General features: G+C 36.7%; 1 protein-coding gene across 2 annotated transcripts in view; it reads left to right on the forward strand.

Moving 5' to 3' along the window:
- BBS7 (Bardet-Biedl syndrome 7) overlaps positions 1–15,250 on the forward strand; it is a 44,965-nt gene that overhangs the window by 24,152 nt on the left and 5,563 nt on the right. The window contains exons 13-16 of one of the 2 annotated variants that reach the window (XM_059169128.1): positions 883–948; positions 4,962–5,101; positions 6,705–6,869; positions 10,375–15,243. In XM_059169128.1, coding sequence (XP_059025111.1) covers positions 883–948; positions 4,962–5,101; positions 6,705–6,869; positions 10,375–10,423 — 420 coding nt within the window. In that variant the 3' untranslated portion in view covers positions 10,424–15,243. Of the gene's footprint in view, positions 1–882; positions 949–4,961; positions 5,102–6,704; positions 6,870–10,374; positions 15,244–15,250 lie in introns of those variants that run through there. The other variant, XM_059169119.1, reaches the window with a different exon arrangement.

The following is a 15,250-nucleotide window of genomic DNA, read 5'->3' on the forward strand; positions in this document are numbered from 1 at the left end:
CCATCCCAAACCTAATCCCAGAACTTTCATATATTTTAATCTTTATCATCTTAGCCATAAATACTTAAGTATGTAACATTTTTTTTACTCATATGAAAGCATATTTATTTTTAGGTGGACTGATATTCTGTGTTTACTAAATTTAAGTGATTTGAAATTAAAATGCTCAAATTTTCTTTTTAATATTATCTTTTTATTCAGTTATTTATTAAAAATAGGGAAATAGCAATACATGAAAATTGAGTACTAAATATTTCATGTTGCTCTGTTTTTGAAATTCCTGCACACAGATCTATTTCTCTATTTTTAGTAGTTTAATATTTGGGTTCAGGAAGTAATATTTGAAATAACCTCTCCAATTTTATTTCAACAAGCATGTATTGAATGTTTACACTATCGTCCCTGGAACTGTGCTATTTGCTGGAAATTCAGAGAGGAGATATTTCTTAGTCCTCTATAAGTATTTGTTAAAGTCAAAGACAGCCTGAAACACTGATGTTTTTGTCTTTTGATATAAACATTAGAAGTGTGTGCTGTCAGTTAAATTTTTAGGACAGTTAATATTTAAATGTTATTGTAGAAGATCAGGATGGAAAGAGCATGAGCTTTAGAGTCTTAAAAGATATGAATTTTTATTCTAATTTCATTACTTACTAGCTTTTGGGAGATTTTATTAACCTGTAATGCTGCTATTTCTGTATCTGTTAAAACTTACTTAGTAAAACTTCACATAGGGTTGTTTGCAAGAATACAAATAGCCCTTATCTTGAGTGTCACCCAAATGATATTGTGCTTAGTAAATGGTAACCATTATTATTATTGATGTTTTTATTATTAAAAACGTGAATTCATCCTTCTTCCTCAACTTTGAATTTTTCCCAGTCAAATGACAACTTTCTTCTCGCTACTTATCGGTGCCAGGCAAATACCACAAGGCTGGAACTCAAGGTAAAAACGTTTGAAATTACCTTTAATTGAAAGCTTGAACTTTTCTTCCCTATGCTATACCTTGCTATGATATCGTCTCTTTATATTATTTTCTCCCTGAAATGAGTCATTTTGGAGTAAAGACTTTTGGATGACCATTAATGTTTTAACTCAGCCCCAACCATTATCTCTGCTATTGACTTCTCTAAAATTACCCATCCTGAATTTCCTCTGAGTGGAATTTTTTTTTTTCTAATTCTCTATTATGGAAAAGTTTCAAACATACATAAAGGTAATAACTTAATCTTCAACAGTCATCAACTCATGGCATTCTTGTTTATACTGTCACTGTCCATTCTAAATTATTTTGAAGCAAATACAAGATATTTCATAATTTCATTTGTAAATATTTCAGTACATATGTCCAAAAGATGAGAACTATTTGTTAAAACATAACCACAATACTGTTATCACACCTAATGAAAATTAATTATTGTTGATTAACAATAATTGGAAATTATTGTTAATTGACAGTTATTGAAAATTAACAATAATTCCTTAGTATCATCAAATATTCAGTATTTAGATTTCACTGATTCTTGTTTCTATAGTTTGTTTGATTCAGTCATGGTCCATAATTTGGTTATTGAAGTATCTGAGCATTTGCCCTATATTTTCCTACCACCCAGATTTCCAAAGTTATTGATTACCATCTATTCTAGACAAAATCTTTTAATGTTTTCTTTAGGAATTTAGTAACATGATCTCTTTTATAATTAAAAGGGATTTTAATTTAATTTTATAATTTATAATTTTATAATTTAGTTATAATTATAATTAAAGATTATAGCACACAAATGTATTTTAGTTATTTGGTTTGTGTGAGGTTTTTAAAAAATTATTTTTGATTTATTTATGATATAAATATTAAGGACTACAACTTTTATCATAGTGTTGATGATGTTCAGACTCAAAGCCCGTTTTTTTTTTCAAGAGAGATGCTGTTACATAATAACTTTTTCACATCTAGTTAAGGAAATTCCAGTGAAATGTAGGGTTTTTTCCTAAACAATTTATTTTAGTCTGCATAAGTTCCCTTTTGTGTATTTTGAAAGAAAAATTAAAAACTGGAATAATTTTTTATGTAACTTAATTAAGCATTTTAAATTACATTTCCACTGAATAAGACTGTGCCATTAAATTGGGAAGTAGGCCTAAAAATATTAAAAAGCTGTGTTCTTTTTTTAAAATTGGATGCGATAATAGATGTGAGAAAAAGAAGAAAAAGGTGGAACTTAACTTGCCATATGGTAAAATGTACCAAAAAACTACTATAATAAAAATAATGTAGGGTATTTACAAGGCCTAATTAAATAGGGCTACAACAGAATAGTCTAGAAAGAGCCCACTACACATTTATAGAAATTTAATGCATGACTTTTTTTTTTTTTTTAAATCTTATTTATTTATTTGACAGAAAGAAACAGCCAGAAAGGGAACACAAGCAGGGGGAGTGGGAGAGGGAGAAGCAGGCTCCCTGCTGAGCAGGGAGCCCAATGCAGGACTAAATTCCAGGACCTCAGGACCATAACCTGAGCCGAAGGCAAGATGCTCAACCTGCCTAGGTACTCTGCATGGCATTTTTATGTAGGGAAAAATTCTATTAAATTACATTTCCTATTTAAAAATTGGTGTTGACACAATTGGCATCTATCTGAAAGAAAATTAAGTAGATTCCTAACTTAATACCATTTATAAAAAATAAATTCAGATGAGTTAAGTGCCTAATTATTTTTAAAAACAAAATGTAGTTGTCTTCTAGGTAATGGGTGAATATCAAAAAAATATAAAGACTGCCTATAACTTTATTAATCAATAAAAAAGACTACCCAGTAAGGAAAGTAGGCAAAGAATATGGATAGACAGTTCATACAAGGAGTCAAAATAGCTAAGAAATATTAAAAGAAAATGTTCTACCTTATTGTTAGGGAAATTCAAATGAAAATAAACAAAAAACATTTTCTGGATCTAGCAGATTGGCAAAAAACTTTAAAAAGCAACATCACCAGATGGCAGGGTTGAGAAAAAGGACACTCTCAATCATAGCTGAAGAAAATAAAAATTGTTATAGCCACTTTAGAAAAATAGGCAATAGTCCTATTTGGAGGAATCTATTTTATAGCAATAAAATTACAGTAATATACAGAAAGATATGTACTTAATTAACTGCAGCATTGTTTGTAGAGGCAGAAAAGTGGAACCAGAGTGAATATTTAATAATTGAATGGTTGAATAAATAGTTGTTTATAACATTTTCCATGGAATATAGCACAGCTGCAATAAAATATTCACTGATCTATTCCTGTTAACATGGAGTGAATTTCATGAAAAACAAAATGTGCATAAAATCCTTATATATGAAAGAAAGGTATGAAAAGAAACACACTTCTCTGGTCCGATAGATTATGCAGTAGGGGGAGAGCATGGGTGGGATGTTAGTGGGTGGGATGTGATGACATTAGGAGAAGCAAAGGGGAAAAAGTGATATTAGAAATAAAAATAAAGATGTCTATAATATAAATAGAATTTATTCATATGATATTTTACTTTAGTTTTTGTACATCTGCATAGAGGAATGTATGAAGGCATGACTACAAAATAGCAATAATGATCATCTCTGGGTGGCAGGATTTTGGTGACTTATATGTTCATCCTAATTTTTCTTTATTTATATTTTTAATAATGAATATGAATTGTTATATTCAAGAAAAGCAATATGATTTTTCATAGTGGAAAAAATTACGTGCCAGTGTAAACTTACCTTTTAAAAAGAAACCCTGAAATATAGCTGTATCAGATGTATTTTTTATTTCTTGTCTGTATTTTCATTTTTTATCTTTTTATCTTTCCTGTTTTCATTTAGAGCAATATTTGCAGTGTAACATATGCAAAAAACCTTGCTTTAAACTTTTATTTATGTTGAAGTAAAACATTGATTTGCTGCCATGCCACCCCCCACCACTGCAACATGCTAAGAAAACTATAAATTAAAATATCAGCTAGGTTAGAGAAGTTACCGTTGTAATACAAGTACTACAGTCTATCTCATGAATGTGAATTGAGAGGAGCAGAAAGTAGGCCAGGAGGGAGAAGCTGGACAACTTTCCAACTCCTCTAAGATTAGCTCTTCACAGTTTAATGAATTATTATTTTCTGGTAAATGTTCTGATTTCTCAGGATATCCAACCAGGTATATTTAAAATAGCTCAAAAGAACTTCCTAATCCAAATATGTAATATTTAGATGGTATATACTTCTCTGATTTCATAGAAAATTAAGAATTAAGTTCTCGGTAACATTTTTTCTGTCAATAGATTTTTTTTTTTCTTAAACATTTTGAGAGAAAGAGAGAGAGCAGAGCGATGGGAGGGATAGAGGAAGAAGCAGACTCCCCATGGAGCAGGAAGCCCAACAGGGGGCTCAATCACAGGTCCTTGAGATCCTGACCGGAGCTGAAAGCGACACTTAACCAACTAAGCCACCCAGGCGCCCCTCTGTCAATAGATTTTTATAACAATAAGTATGCTGTAATACCCTCATGCGAAATGAAGTATTCCATTTAAGTTTTAGTTATTTGAAAAACTCACTTATCCCCTCAACAAAAATGTAAATTCTAACCATTTTTTATGTGAATCTTATGAAATATATACCTTTGTTTTTAGATGTAGTGGGTAGTATGTGAGAATCTGTTTTTTGGAACAGCATAGCACTGTTAAGTGTAGACAGATCACCTAAATGTATGTGATGGGGATAACTTTTATAAAGTTTGCTTTTCACAGCCAAAATCTTTTAAATTTTTCCTTTACTCTAGGTAAAAAGTAGTTGTTTAATATAATGTCATTATTTACTTCAGAATATTACAGAGGATATTAAGGTCTAATTACTTGATTACTTCTGTTGAGCATTTTTAAGATAACATTTAAGTTATGCTGCTAGATTATTTTTATTTTCTTTGCTCTTTTGTGTTAAATCAGATTCGTTCAATTGAAGGCCAGTATGGCACACTTCAAGCATACGTGACTCCAAGGATTCAACCTAAAACCTGTCAGGTCCGCCAATACCTTATCAAACCCCTTTCACTTCATCAAAGAACTCACTTTATTGATCATGACAGGTAGGACAAAGGAGGTAGGAATTTATTTTTTAGGATATTCTGTAATGCAAATAAACTTCCTTCTGATTTTTACAGTATAAATTCCAGTAGCTGTTTATACATTTTAAAAATTAAATATTTAAACAGTATGGATTCATATTTTTTAATATAAGATTGGTCTTCTTTTAAAGGTTGTTTGAGTTGAACTTTCCTATTTTTCTCATATATTACCATTCTGCTATCAGTAGAGTAATAGCTCTCTCCCCCAAATACCTATGATGAATAAATATGATTTAGAATTTGAGTTGCTCTGTGAATGGGATCTTATAATATTAGCCTCAAACATTATATTTGCTTTCTATTTCACCTCAGGGATTAAAGCAGTTGGTTGTGATAGTCCCTTATTTCTGACTGCTTTTTCAATTTAAGCATCCTCCTATTGGTAGTTTTTCATTTTCTTTCCTAAAGATGAGAGGGCATGGGCTTAAATGAAAAAGAGAAAGAAATAACCGTTACTAAATATTTTTCTCTCAGCTGTACATTGTGCATAGGCAATATCATTTAAGTTTGACAGTAAGCAAGACAGGTAGTAATGTCTCCAATTTACAAATGAGAAATGGAGTCTTGGAAAAGTAACTTGCTGACAGGAAACAGTTACTATGATTAGAAGCCAAAGTCCATATTTTTTTCTATTGCAGTTTGTAATTTTAAAGATATGTAATTTAAATAAGATGTAAGGGAAAAATATTCCTAAGGAAGATTTTTGGAAAACATTAAATAGATGCTCTTTGCAGTATCTTCCTGTTTTAAAGTCTAAGTTGTTGTTAGTGAAGGTAGCATGCATGGTGTGCTGGAAAGAACAGCAAACTAGGAATAAAGAGACTAAGATTATAATCTTTTATTTTATCTAATGTTTTTCTTTGGCATTGGGAATAGCATTTAATTTCTTTGGGTTATAGTTTACTTATCTGCAAATGAAAGTGCTGGTCTGGCTGATATCACAAGCCCCTTCTAGTTCTTATATTCCTTAATCCTGTATCCTCTTAAAATTCCTGAATCTTTAATCCCTTAAACTTTGCGTTTTAACTGTTTATAATTATCCAATTGATTTATTTTAAATTTATTTTACAGACTTTTGTGTATATGTGCATATGTCTGTCTGTGTGTGAATTTGCAAAACAGAAAGTATTATTGCATATCGCTGCAAGATAGCAGGTATTTTTCTCTAACTTGTCCAATGGCTCAGAGCTAGTAAACAGCTACTAAATAATGGAGCAAGGTTTCAAATCCATGCCTATTTTACTTGAAAGCCCAATTCCTTGCCTTCACATTATGCTGATTCTTTCCTTCAGGAAATTGTGTAAGTGTGTTTTGTAGTTTATATAGATGAACTTTTAAACAATGAAGTCTACCTGAATAAACTGAATTTTATTTGTAAAGCTATTCTGTTAATTGAATATTAAAAGCACAGATGCGAGCATTCCTTTTTCCATGAAATTCTTTGTGGATACTTTTATACTTGTTTAACCACTATTGCAGAATTCTGTTTGTTCATGTGTTGTGTACATAAATTACCTCCATTTAGTCCCACACACAAATGTGTACCTCCACTATTAAATTACAGACCCATGAATACACTGACTTTAACGGGCCAGTTCAGTTTTGCTGAAGTTCACTCCTGGGTGGTGTTTTGCCTGCCTGAAGTTCCTGAAAAACCTCCAGCAGGAGAATGTGTGACATTTTACTTTCAGAACACCTTCCTGGATACACAACTTGAAAGTACCTACAGGTAATTAAAACTTATTTCACAAATGTTTTTATATAAATGGAGCTTCTAATTTTTCATTTAAGGCAGAAATAATTTCAGAATAATGTGATTGAAAACCTGTTCTGCCCAAGAGAATCTTAGAAAAACAAATTGAATTAATGAGCTTAAAAAATGATTGAATAAAGATGAATATGAAAGATCAGTCTTTCCTATTCCCCACAATAACCAGTTAGAAAATAAATTTGAAAAGACCCTTTCAAAGTAGCAATAATAACAAAATATCCATATAAAAATCTGTAGGAATATTCATTAGAAATATGCAGAACTTACTTACATGAAGAAAACTTTAAAATTTTATTGACATAAAAGACTTAAGTGGAGTAATATATTCTATAGTCATCAATATGAAGACCATTGTAAACATGGCATTCCTTACCAAATTGTCTCAAACATTTATCATAATTCCAATAAAATTTATTTCCAATAAAAATTCCAATTGAATTTCTTAAAGCAAAATAGGAAATGGCTCAGAACTTGAGAGTTAAGAACATATAGGACTTTGAAGCTATCATATTAAAAGGTGAAGGTCATGTTTTTCTACACTCTTAAGCTCCTATTTGCAGTCCTGCCCCTTCACTGTCACTACTCATTCATCTCCCATAGGCTTCCATAATTTCTGTTTCTGAATAGAGTAGAGGCTAAATTTTCCTTCTCTTTGTTCCTATCTCTGAATGTGAAATTATCTACTTCTTGGGTAAGGCTATTTTTCTGTCTGCTCTTTGAACTTGTACCCTCATGTTTTCTTTTTTTAAGATTTTGAGAGAGAGAGGGCCTGTGCGCAAGAGACTATGGGTAGGGAGAGTGGGAGGCAGACTCCCCACTGAGTAAGGAGCCCCATATAGGGCTCGATCCAAGGACCCTGGGATCATGACCTGAGCCAAAGGCAGACACTTAACCAACTGAACCAGCTAGGTGCCCCATTTTTGTTTTTGTTTTTGTCTGGTGGTCAGCAAAGCGAAGTTTATTGAGCAGTAGTACAAAACTCCCAAAGAGGGAGGGGACCGAGAGGGTTACCCTCATACTTATTTACCCATAATTCCCCCCTCTGAAGAGGTAACCCTAACTTATGTTAGGGGAAAAGGGCAATGACATCACAGCTACTTCCTGCTGGTTAGGGGCTGGTTGGAGAGTGGCAGTCAGGGTTCCTCTCGTCCTGACCTATCGAGGGGTCCCTTATAGATACCGGTTCAACCTCCATGTGAGGCTCCCTGTAAAGCAGGTTAGGGCATTTAAAAGCCAAGGCTCAAAACACAGTGCAAGACTGAGTACAGCACGGTTTCTGTGAGACGTAGAGGATATAGGAAGAGTAACATTTTCTGTGTCTTGTCACTTCAAAACTAGTTTGAGTTCCTCTCTGGGTTCACAATTGGATTGTTTAATGCCCTGTTGGGGACCAGGGTTTGACTCTGGAATGGTGGACTCAGGCTTTAAATTCAGGCACTGTGCTGTTGGCCTTCCCAGACAGCCTCTAACAAGCACTTCGTAGCTTTGGGAATCAAGAGAGTGGGCAGCCACCACTGCCCCAAGACATGCCAGGTAGCCACAAGCGATCAGATTCAACTCTTTGCTTGAATATTCCATTTGCTGTTGAGCTAGCTCCCTGGCACCCAAGGCCATTCCCTTTAAAGCTGGAGTACTGAGTAAGGCCTTGAGATTTTTAAAAGTTTTTTCTAACTCTGGATCCCACATTCATAGATGTGTATTAGCCGTCTGGGTGTCCTTGTTCAACCGATAGACCAATAGAAGAATTTCCTATTTCTCCATATCCTGGTATCCACAAGCAACAGTCTCCTCATATACCCAAGAAACCTTTCCGTCAAGGGAAAGTTGAAGGGGTCCTTAAGGTGTATGGGAATGGACACTGCTTTTAAGGCCTGACCCACTTCAGCCTGAGTTCCCCAGACCTGGCAATTAATATCAGATTCTAATAAAGGGAGGCAATTGCTACTTTGCCCAGGGGCTATCAATATGCATTAAAATCTCTACCTGAGAGAACTGTGGAACTCTCAGGCATTAAGAGTGAGAGAAAAGTATATCTCCCCAGGTGTATCCCAGAAGGTGACAAAATTTGATGATGGGTCGCCCAGAGACATCCTTAATGACAACACAGTGGTTGGACAGTTGGCCCAGGGTGGAGAGTAGAATAGAAAAGGGGGCTCCAGCATCAAGAAGGAAATTGACTGGTTTTCCTTCTATTTCCAGAATTACCTGAGGCTCTGGGTTCCCTATGCTGAACTGCTTCGGGGGAGCCATGATGTAGAGCCCTAGTCCCCATCATTCCCAGTCAGAGGTGCTGGCCACCTGAGCTCTTGCAGATTGCGGTCCCTAAAAGCATTCAGATTTCCAGTGTCCCCCTCCACAAGAGCCTTGGTTTTTGCCAATAGGGGATGGGGCGGCCACAGAGATTGCATTTGGTGCCAGAGCCTTGGGAGGCCAAACTGGAAATGGCATGCAAGGCTGCAACCAGACTCAATACTTCCTCTTTAGCTTCTCTTCCTGACTCTCCCTGTTGAGAACCAGGGTTTGACTCTGGAATGGTCCCAATTATAAAAGTCCTGCTGATTAGAGCTCATTAGAGCTCTTCTAGTGTCCCCTTGGGGCCAACAGCCAACTTACGCAGCTTTTTCTGAATATTTGGGGCCGATTGGGTCTTTAAGAATGGTCTTGGCCTCGGGAGAATGAGGGGAGATAGCTATCTACTTAATGAGAGCCTCAACCTTTCTAAGAAAGCTATTGGTCTTTTCTTCCTGAGTTTGGGTTGACAGCATCATGTTTACCAACAGATTCAAATAACATTTACCAGAGATTTCCAAAGCTATCTTAACAATTACCCATGAAAACTTTAACCATTTTTTACCAGCAGACCCAAATATCCTTAAAAGCACAAACCTAACCAATGCTTTAGCAATTTATTCTTGGAAAAGATGTAGGTGTAACCCTATTTATCACCCAAGCAAAACTTTCTTAACAATAACCCATGAAAACTTCACGATAGATAAGATTAACTGCCATTAACACAAGTTTATTTGACCCTCAGCACATGTAGAAAGAATTGTTTCCAGCTCTAAACCTTGTCAGCTCAACAGAGGAGCAGATGCCATGTTTTTTCCACCAAAGTGGAAATATGCAGTCCATGACAGGCTGGAGAAGACAGGGAATTTCCCCGAAACAAATGGAGTTTCAGCAACTACTTGGGGATATTCCTCAAAGTCTCAGTCCTGAGGTAGACTAACCACAGTTGGCTCCAGTTATAGCCATTAACCCTGGGAAATGAATGAGGAAGAAGCCTCCATGGACTGCTCAATCCCTCTATAGTGGGGGCTTGGAAGTGATTGTGATACCAGTTTCCAAGGGGATTGTTAGGATCCTAATTGGGATCTTGAGAGGATCCCAGTTGGGGTCTTGAGGATTTATAGCCTGGGCTCCAGTTGGAAACTTAACTGTCTTTGATCCTGGTATCTTTCAGGAGTGGCCAGAACCTGATGTTTTTCTGCTTTGGAGAGGGTCTGACTTAACAGAAGCATTACATCCAAGTCTGGAAAACTTTGAGGTCCCTCTGCTTTGTCTCAGGTCTTATAGTGGCACCTCCCCTTGGTCCCCCTTTGAGCACTACATCTTCTTGCAGAGTATAAAGCCCTCCAGCACCTGCAGGGGTTCCAGGATAGGCTGGGACAGGTAAGGGGACCCAGTCTTACCTTAGGAAGGATGGAGCCAGGGTGAGGATTGCCCTGTGGACTCCATTTGCCTGTCTTCTTTTGATGTGGGTGTGATGTTCTTTTGTTCCTTCCCCAGTGGTACAGTGTGGATGAGAGAACAGTAGGGAGGCTGGGAATAGTCCTACATTGCTAAGGTCAGAAGAAAAAGAGCTGCTTTCCCCACCACCAACCCCATCCCTTTTAAAATCTGGAAGGCGTTGTCCCTCAGGTGGCCATGTCTCATTCTCCAACTTGTATCATGGCCATGCCCCAGAACAAAAGAAAATGAGTTGCCTTAGCTCAGTTACAACCAGGAAGGCATCCAAGTAAACGATATTGAACTATTATATGGGTCTGATACTCTTCCTATAGCCTATAATGCCAGGAAGGGACTCCAAAGGAGTAAGGGTCTTGGTCATGGAATTACACATCTACAGGAAGAGAGGAAAAGGCATCCCTTACCTCCGTTTCTTAGAGTTGATCAGGGAGACTTGGGAAGAGAGAAAAAGGCGTCCCCCACCTTAGTTCCTCCTCATCTTTTCTTGATGTGTGGCTGTAGCTGCTCAGGCGACTGACAGCCAGAGTCACTGTCCTCTCTTTGAGGTACTGCCAGTGGTTGTACTTACCCAGGTTTGGTCCTACCTCCAGAGAGTGACCCTGGTTTCCCAACCCTTAAGGGTCCCTTAAAAGTCAATGGATACACTACATTTCTTTTAGTAGATTTCTTCTATCTGGCATAGCCACTTAATCATCTTTTAGTAGAATTGTTCTGGTGTCTGGAGAGGGGAAGTCCACCTGGGATAAGCCCCAGTGGAACTGTAAAGTTGGGAGATGTCTTAGATCTTAGTTCTTTTGCCATGCTTGGCCATCCTTCACAAAGGTGGTATAGCCAGTCTGAGAGGTGTCCTAGTAATGCCAATGATAGGAAGAGTGAGAAACAGGAGACTGTTTCTCACTGTAACAGGGAACAGAATAAGATCCCTTGGAGCCACCCAAACCACTCCAGGGGACCATCCTGAGCTTTTCCACTTGTTCTCCTAGGGGAGGAATCAGCTGACAAATAGTAGAGGGGTTTCTCTCTGGGTGCCTGGATTCCTTCTGAGAATCTTTGGATATCCAAAGGTAGCCTTGGTCAGGCCCTTCAATTACTGCGAGGTTTTCCCTAGGTTCCTTACATCCGGTGATCTGTCCCCAAATGAGTTCCGAGCCCTTACCAAACCAACATTCCCAGCTTCTGTTGGGGATCAGTTGGAAGAAAAGAGCCTAGAGAGCCTGTCCCCTAAGACTGAGAATGGCAGTTGCGCTAATCACTCTTAGATGGGTGATGGGTGCCCATTGTTTCAACAAACAAAATGGGAGTCGGGGGGAGAGAGAGACTTGCTGCCCACTACTCATGGTTAGTTGTCCTTAGTGATGGTGGAGTTCCCATTAATGTTACCAGATTTTTTTCTCTGTTGGTGCCCGCAGTTCTTGGTCACGCTGCTTCAGAGAATGAAGAGGTAGACCAGACCAAGAGTGGTGGTAAACAAAGCAAAGTTTATTGAATGATAGCAAAGTGATAGTACAAAATTCCCCAAGGAGGGAGAGGATCCAAGAAGGTTACCACCAAATTTTCTGAGTCTAGGGGTATAAAAACCCCTTAGGCTTGTCGAGACAGGCTATTTTAATCTGACTAACCATCCCTGTGCCTGTCAACCTATCAGGTTTTTGTCACCTATCAAATGGGAAAGGGTGGAGAGGGCTCCTTCCAGGGTGGTGTAAAATCTTTTTAAGGGTGGTTTCTCCTTGGGGGTGTGGAGGCGGAGCTTGTCCCTGCCTGCCTGACTTCCAGCTATCCTTCATCAACAGTAAACCTCACACCTTAAACATAGCAGACAATTCAACATGCTCCTGGCATATTCTCTATTATTATAATAGCATAGCTTTGCTCTTCCCCATTCTCTGTCTTTAAATATTCTTTCCTTAACAGTCAAAACTCTAGGGATTCCTGGGTGGCTCAGTCTATTAAGTGTCTGCCTTTGGCTCAGGCCATGACCTCAGGGTCTTAGGATCAAGTCCAGCATCGGGCTCCTTGCTCAGCAGAGAGCATGCTTCTCTCTCTGTCTGCTGCTACCCCTGCTTGTGCTCTCCCTTGCGCTCTCTCTCTCTCATACACACAAATTTTAAGAACTCTTAAAAAAAATAAAGCTATAAAAAATGCCTTAAAAAAAATCAAAACTCTGCTTATCCTCCCAGGCTCAACTCAATAGCTTCATTTTAAAGGCTTCCTTGATTCTCTTTTCTCTTCCTACCTGTCTTGGGTTATTTATTGTTATTTGAAGTACATAGTAATTTTTATGTAAGCTTGTGTCTTCAAATTAGACTTGAAGTTCCTTGTGGGCAGAGTCAATTTCTTAAGTATTTTTGTATGTTTCCTCTAAGTACCTACTGCATGGCTTTGAAAATAGTGGTGCTTAATAAATGTTTTTAGGGTGCCTGAGTAAAATACATATATATATGGAGAATATGTGCTTAGGAAGCAGACATTACTTAGGTTTGAATCATGGCTCTGTGACTTACCAGCTATTTGCCCTTCCTGGACTATTTAACTCTCTGAGCTTTAGTTTTCTTTTCTGAGGGAGGGAAATAATAGCACTTCATTGAGTCATGATGATTAAAAGAAGATAAACCATGTGACTTATTCCACAGTGCTAGGTACTGTATGTTTAATATTAAATATCATCAGTTAAAACTAAGGACTAGTGAAAATATCATGATGAAAAACACAATTGGAACCAAAATAATATATATGATTCATCTTCCTAGAAAAGAAGAATTAGCATTTGTCTACAGCTAGTTAATATAAACTATTATTGTGTGTGAAAACCAAATAAAAAGATGGTATTTAATACATGAAAGATGGTATATTTATTAATTAGGAAACTTTTGGTTGTCATAACAAGGAATCAAATAGAAGCAGACCAACATACTGAAGAAAAGGAATTTATCAGCTCATATAATTTAAAAGTCCAGTAGTGGGGCATCTCAGTGGCTCGGTTGGTTAAGTGTCTGCCTTTGGCACAGGACATGATCCCAGAGTCCAGGGTCCAGAGTCCTGGGATGGAGACCTGCGTCAGGCTCCCTGCTCTGTGGAGAGCCTGCTTCTCCCTCTGCCTGCCATTCTGCCTCCCTGTGCACTTTCTCTATATCTCTGTCAAACAAAAAAAACAAATAAATAAAATCTTTGAAAATAAAAGTCCAGTAGTAATCTGCTTCAAGCAAACAAAGACTATCCCTCTCCAAAATAAAACAAGACAAAATCAGAGAGGGAGATAAACCATAAGAGACTCTTAATCATAGGGAACAAACTGAAGGTTGCTGGAGGAGAGCGGGGTGGGAGGAATGGGGTAATTCGATGATGGACATTGGGGAGGGTATGTGTTGTAATGAGCACTGGGTATTAAATAAGATTGATGAGTCACAGACCTGTACCCCTGAATCAAATAATACATTATATGTTAATTAATTGAATTTAAATTAAAAAGAAGGTAAGATTGTCCCTTTCCATTGCTCAGCTCTATTCTTGTCCTTTTTTGGCTTTCCTATCACCAGCAGTTCTGTCTAGTTTCCTATTTTTGCAGCTCTCAAAGACCCTCTGTTTCCCATTAGTTCCAATAAAAGTCCCAGGATTGAGTTTCACTGTAGAGCTGTGAACCACTGTGGTCAGGAAGATGGAATATATACTGCTAAATGCTTCCTCTTAAAGTCCCACAAATGGGGTTATAGCCAGTGCCAGTGAAACTACAGTTGACCCTTAACACAGGTTTGAACTGCATGGGACCACTTATATGAGATTTTTAAAATAAATACAGTACTGTAAATTTATTTTCTCTTAATGTTTTCTTAATAACATTTTCTTTTCTCTAACTTTACTCCAAGAATATACTAAATCATATATATACAAAATATGTGTTGGTAGACTATATTATTGGTAAGACTTCTGGTCAATAGTAGGCTATTACTAGTTTGGGGGAAGTCAAAAGTGTTACATGTGGATTTTTGACTGCAGGGGTTCAGCACTCCAACCCCCACATTGTTCAAGGGTCAACTGTATATGGATTGAGAAGGGTAAGAGGAAGAAGTGGTTCTATAATGAAAATGACATGTCTTGTATCCATAAGAAGTGGCAATGGATGATGGGCATGGAAGAACAGAATCTGTCATTCTTGGGCGTAATATAAACTTTCTTTTGAGAGTGAAGAATGTAGTTATGTAATCTATGTGATTACAACAAAGAAAAACATATGTAAATAAGCAATTCTAAATGCATTTTATATACATATGGAGTTAGCTGTCAGAAATTTTATTAGTGAAAGTGAAGGAAAAAAGATACTTTAATGAAGGATTTATATAAATTGTCATATGTTTAGGAGGCATGTTCTTCTGTTTACTTTCACAATTATCTTCAGAACTTGAATTTATATAATAATAAAAGGTTATACATTTTAATATATTTTATATTAATAAGGAGACATGTATATAAAGATATATAAAATCAAATGAATTCTAAATACCAGGTACTAGTCACAAAATATGTATTTACTGGACCTACTCACTGTATGTATTTTCTTCTAATGCTGTTCTTTTAAAAATACATTAATTTTATAG

Source organism: Mustela lutreola, chromosome 1, assembly GCF_030435805.1.
Source record: "Mustela lutreola isolate mMusLut2 chromosome 1, mMusLut2.pri, whole genome shotgun sequence".
Lineage (NCBI taxonomy): Eukaryota > Metazoa > Chordata > Mammalia > Carnivora > Mustelidae > Mustela > Mustela lutreola.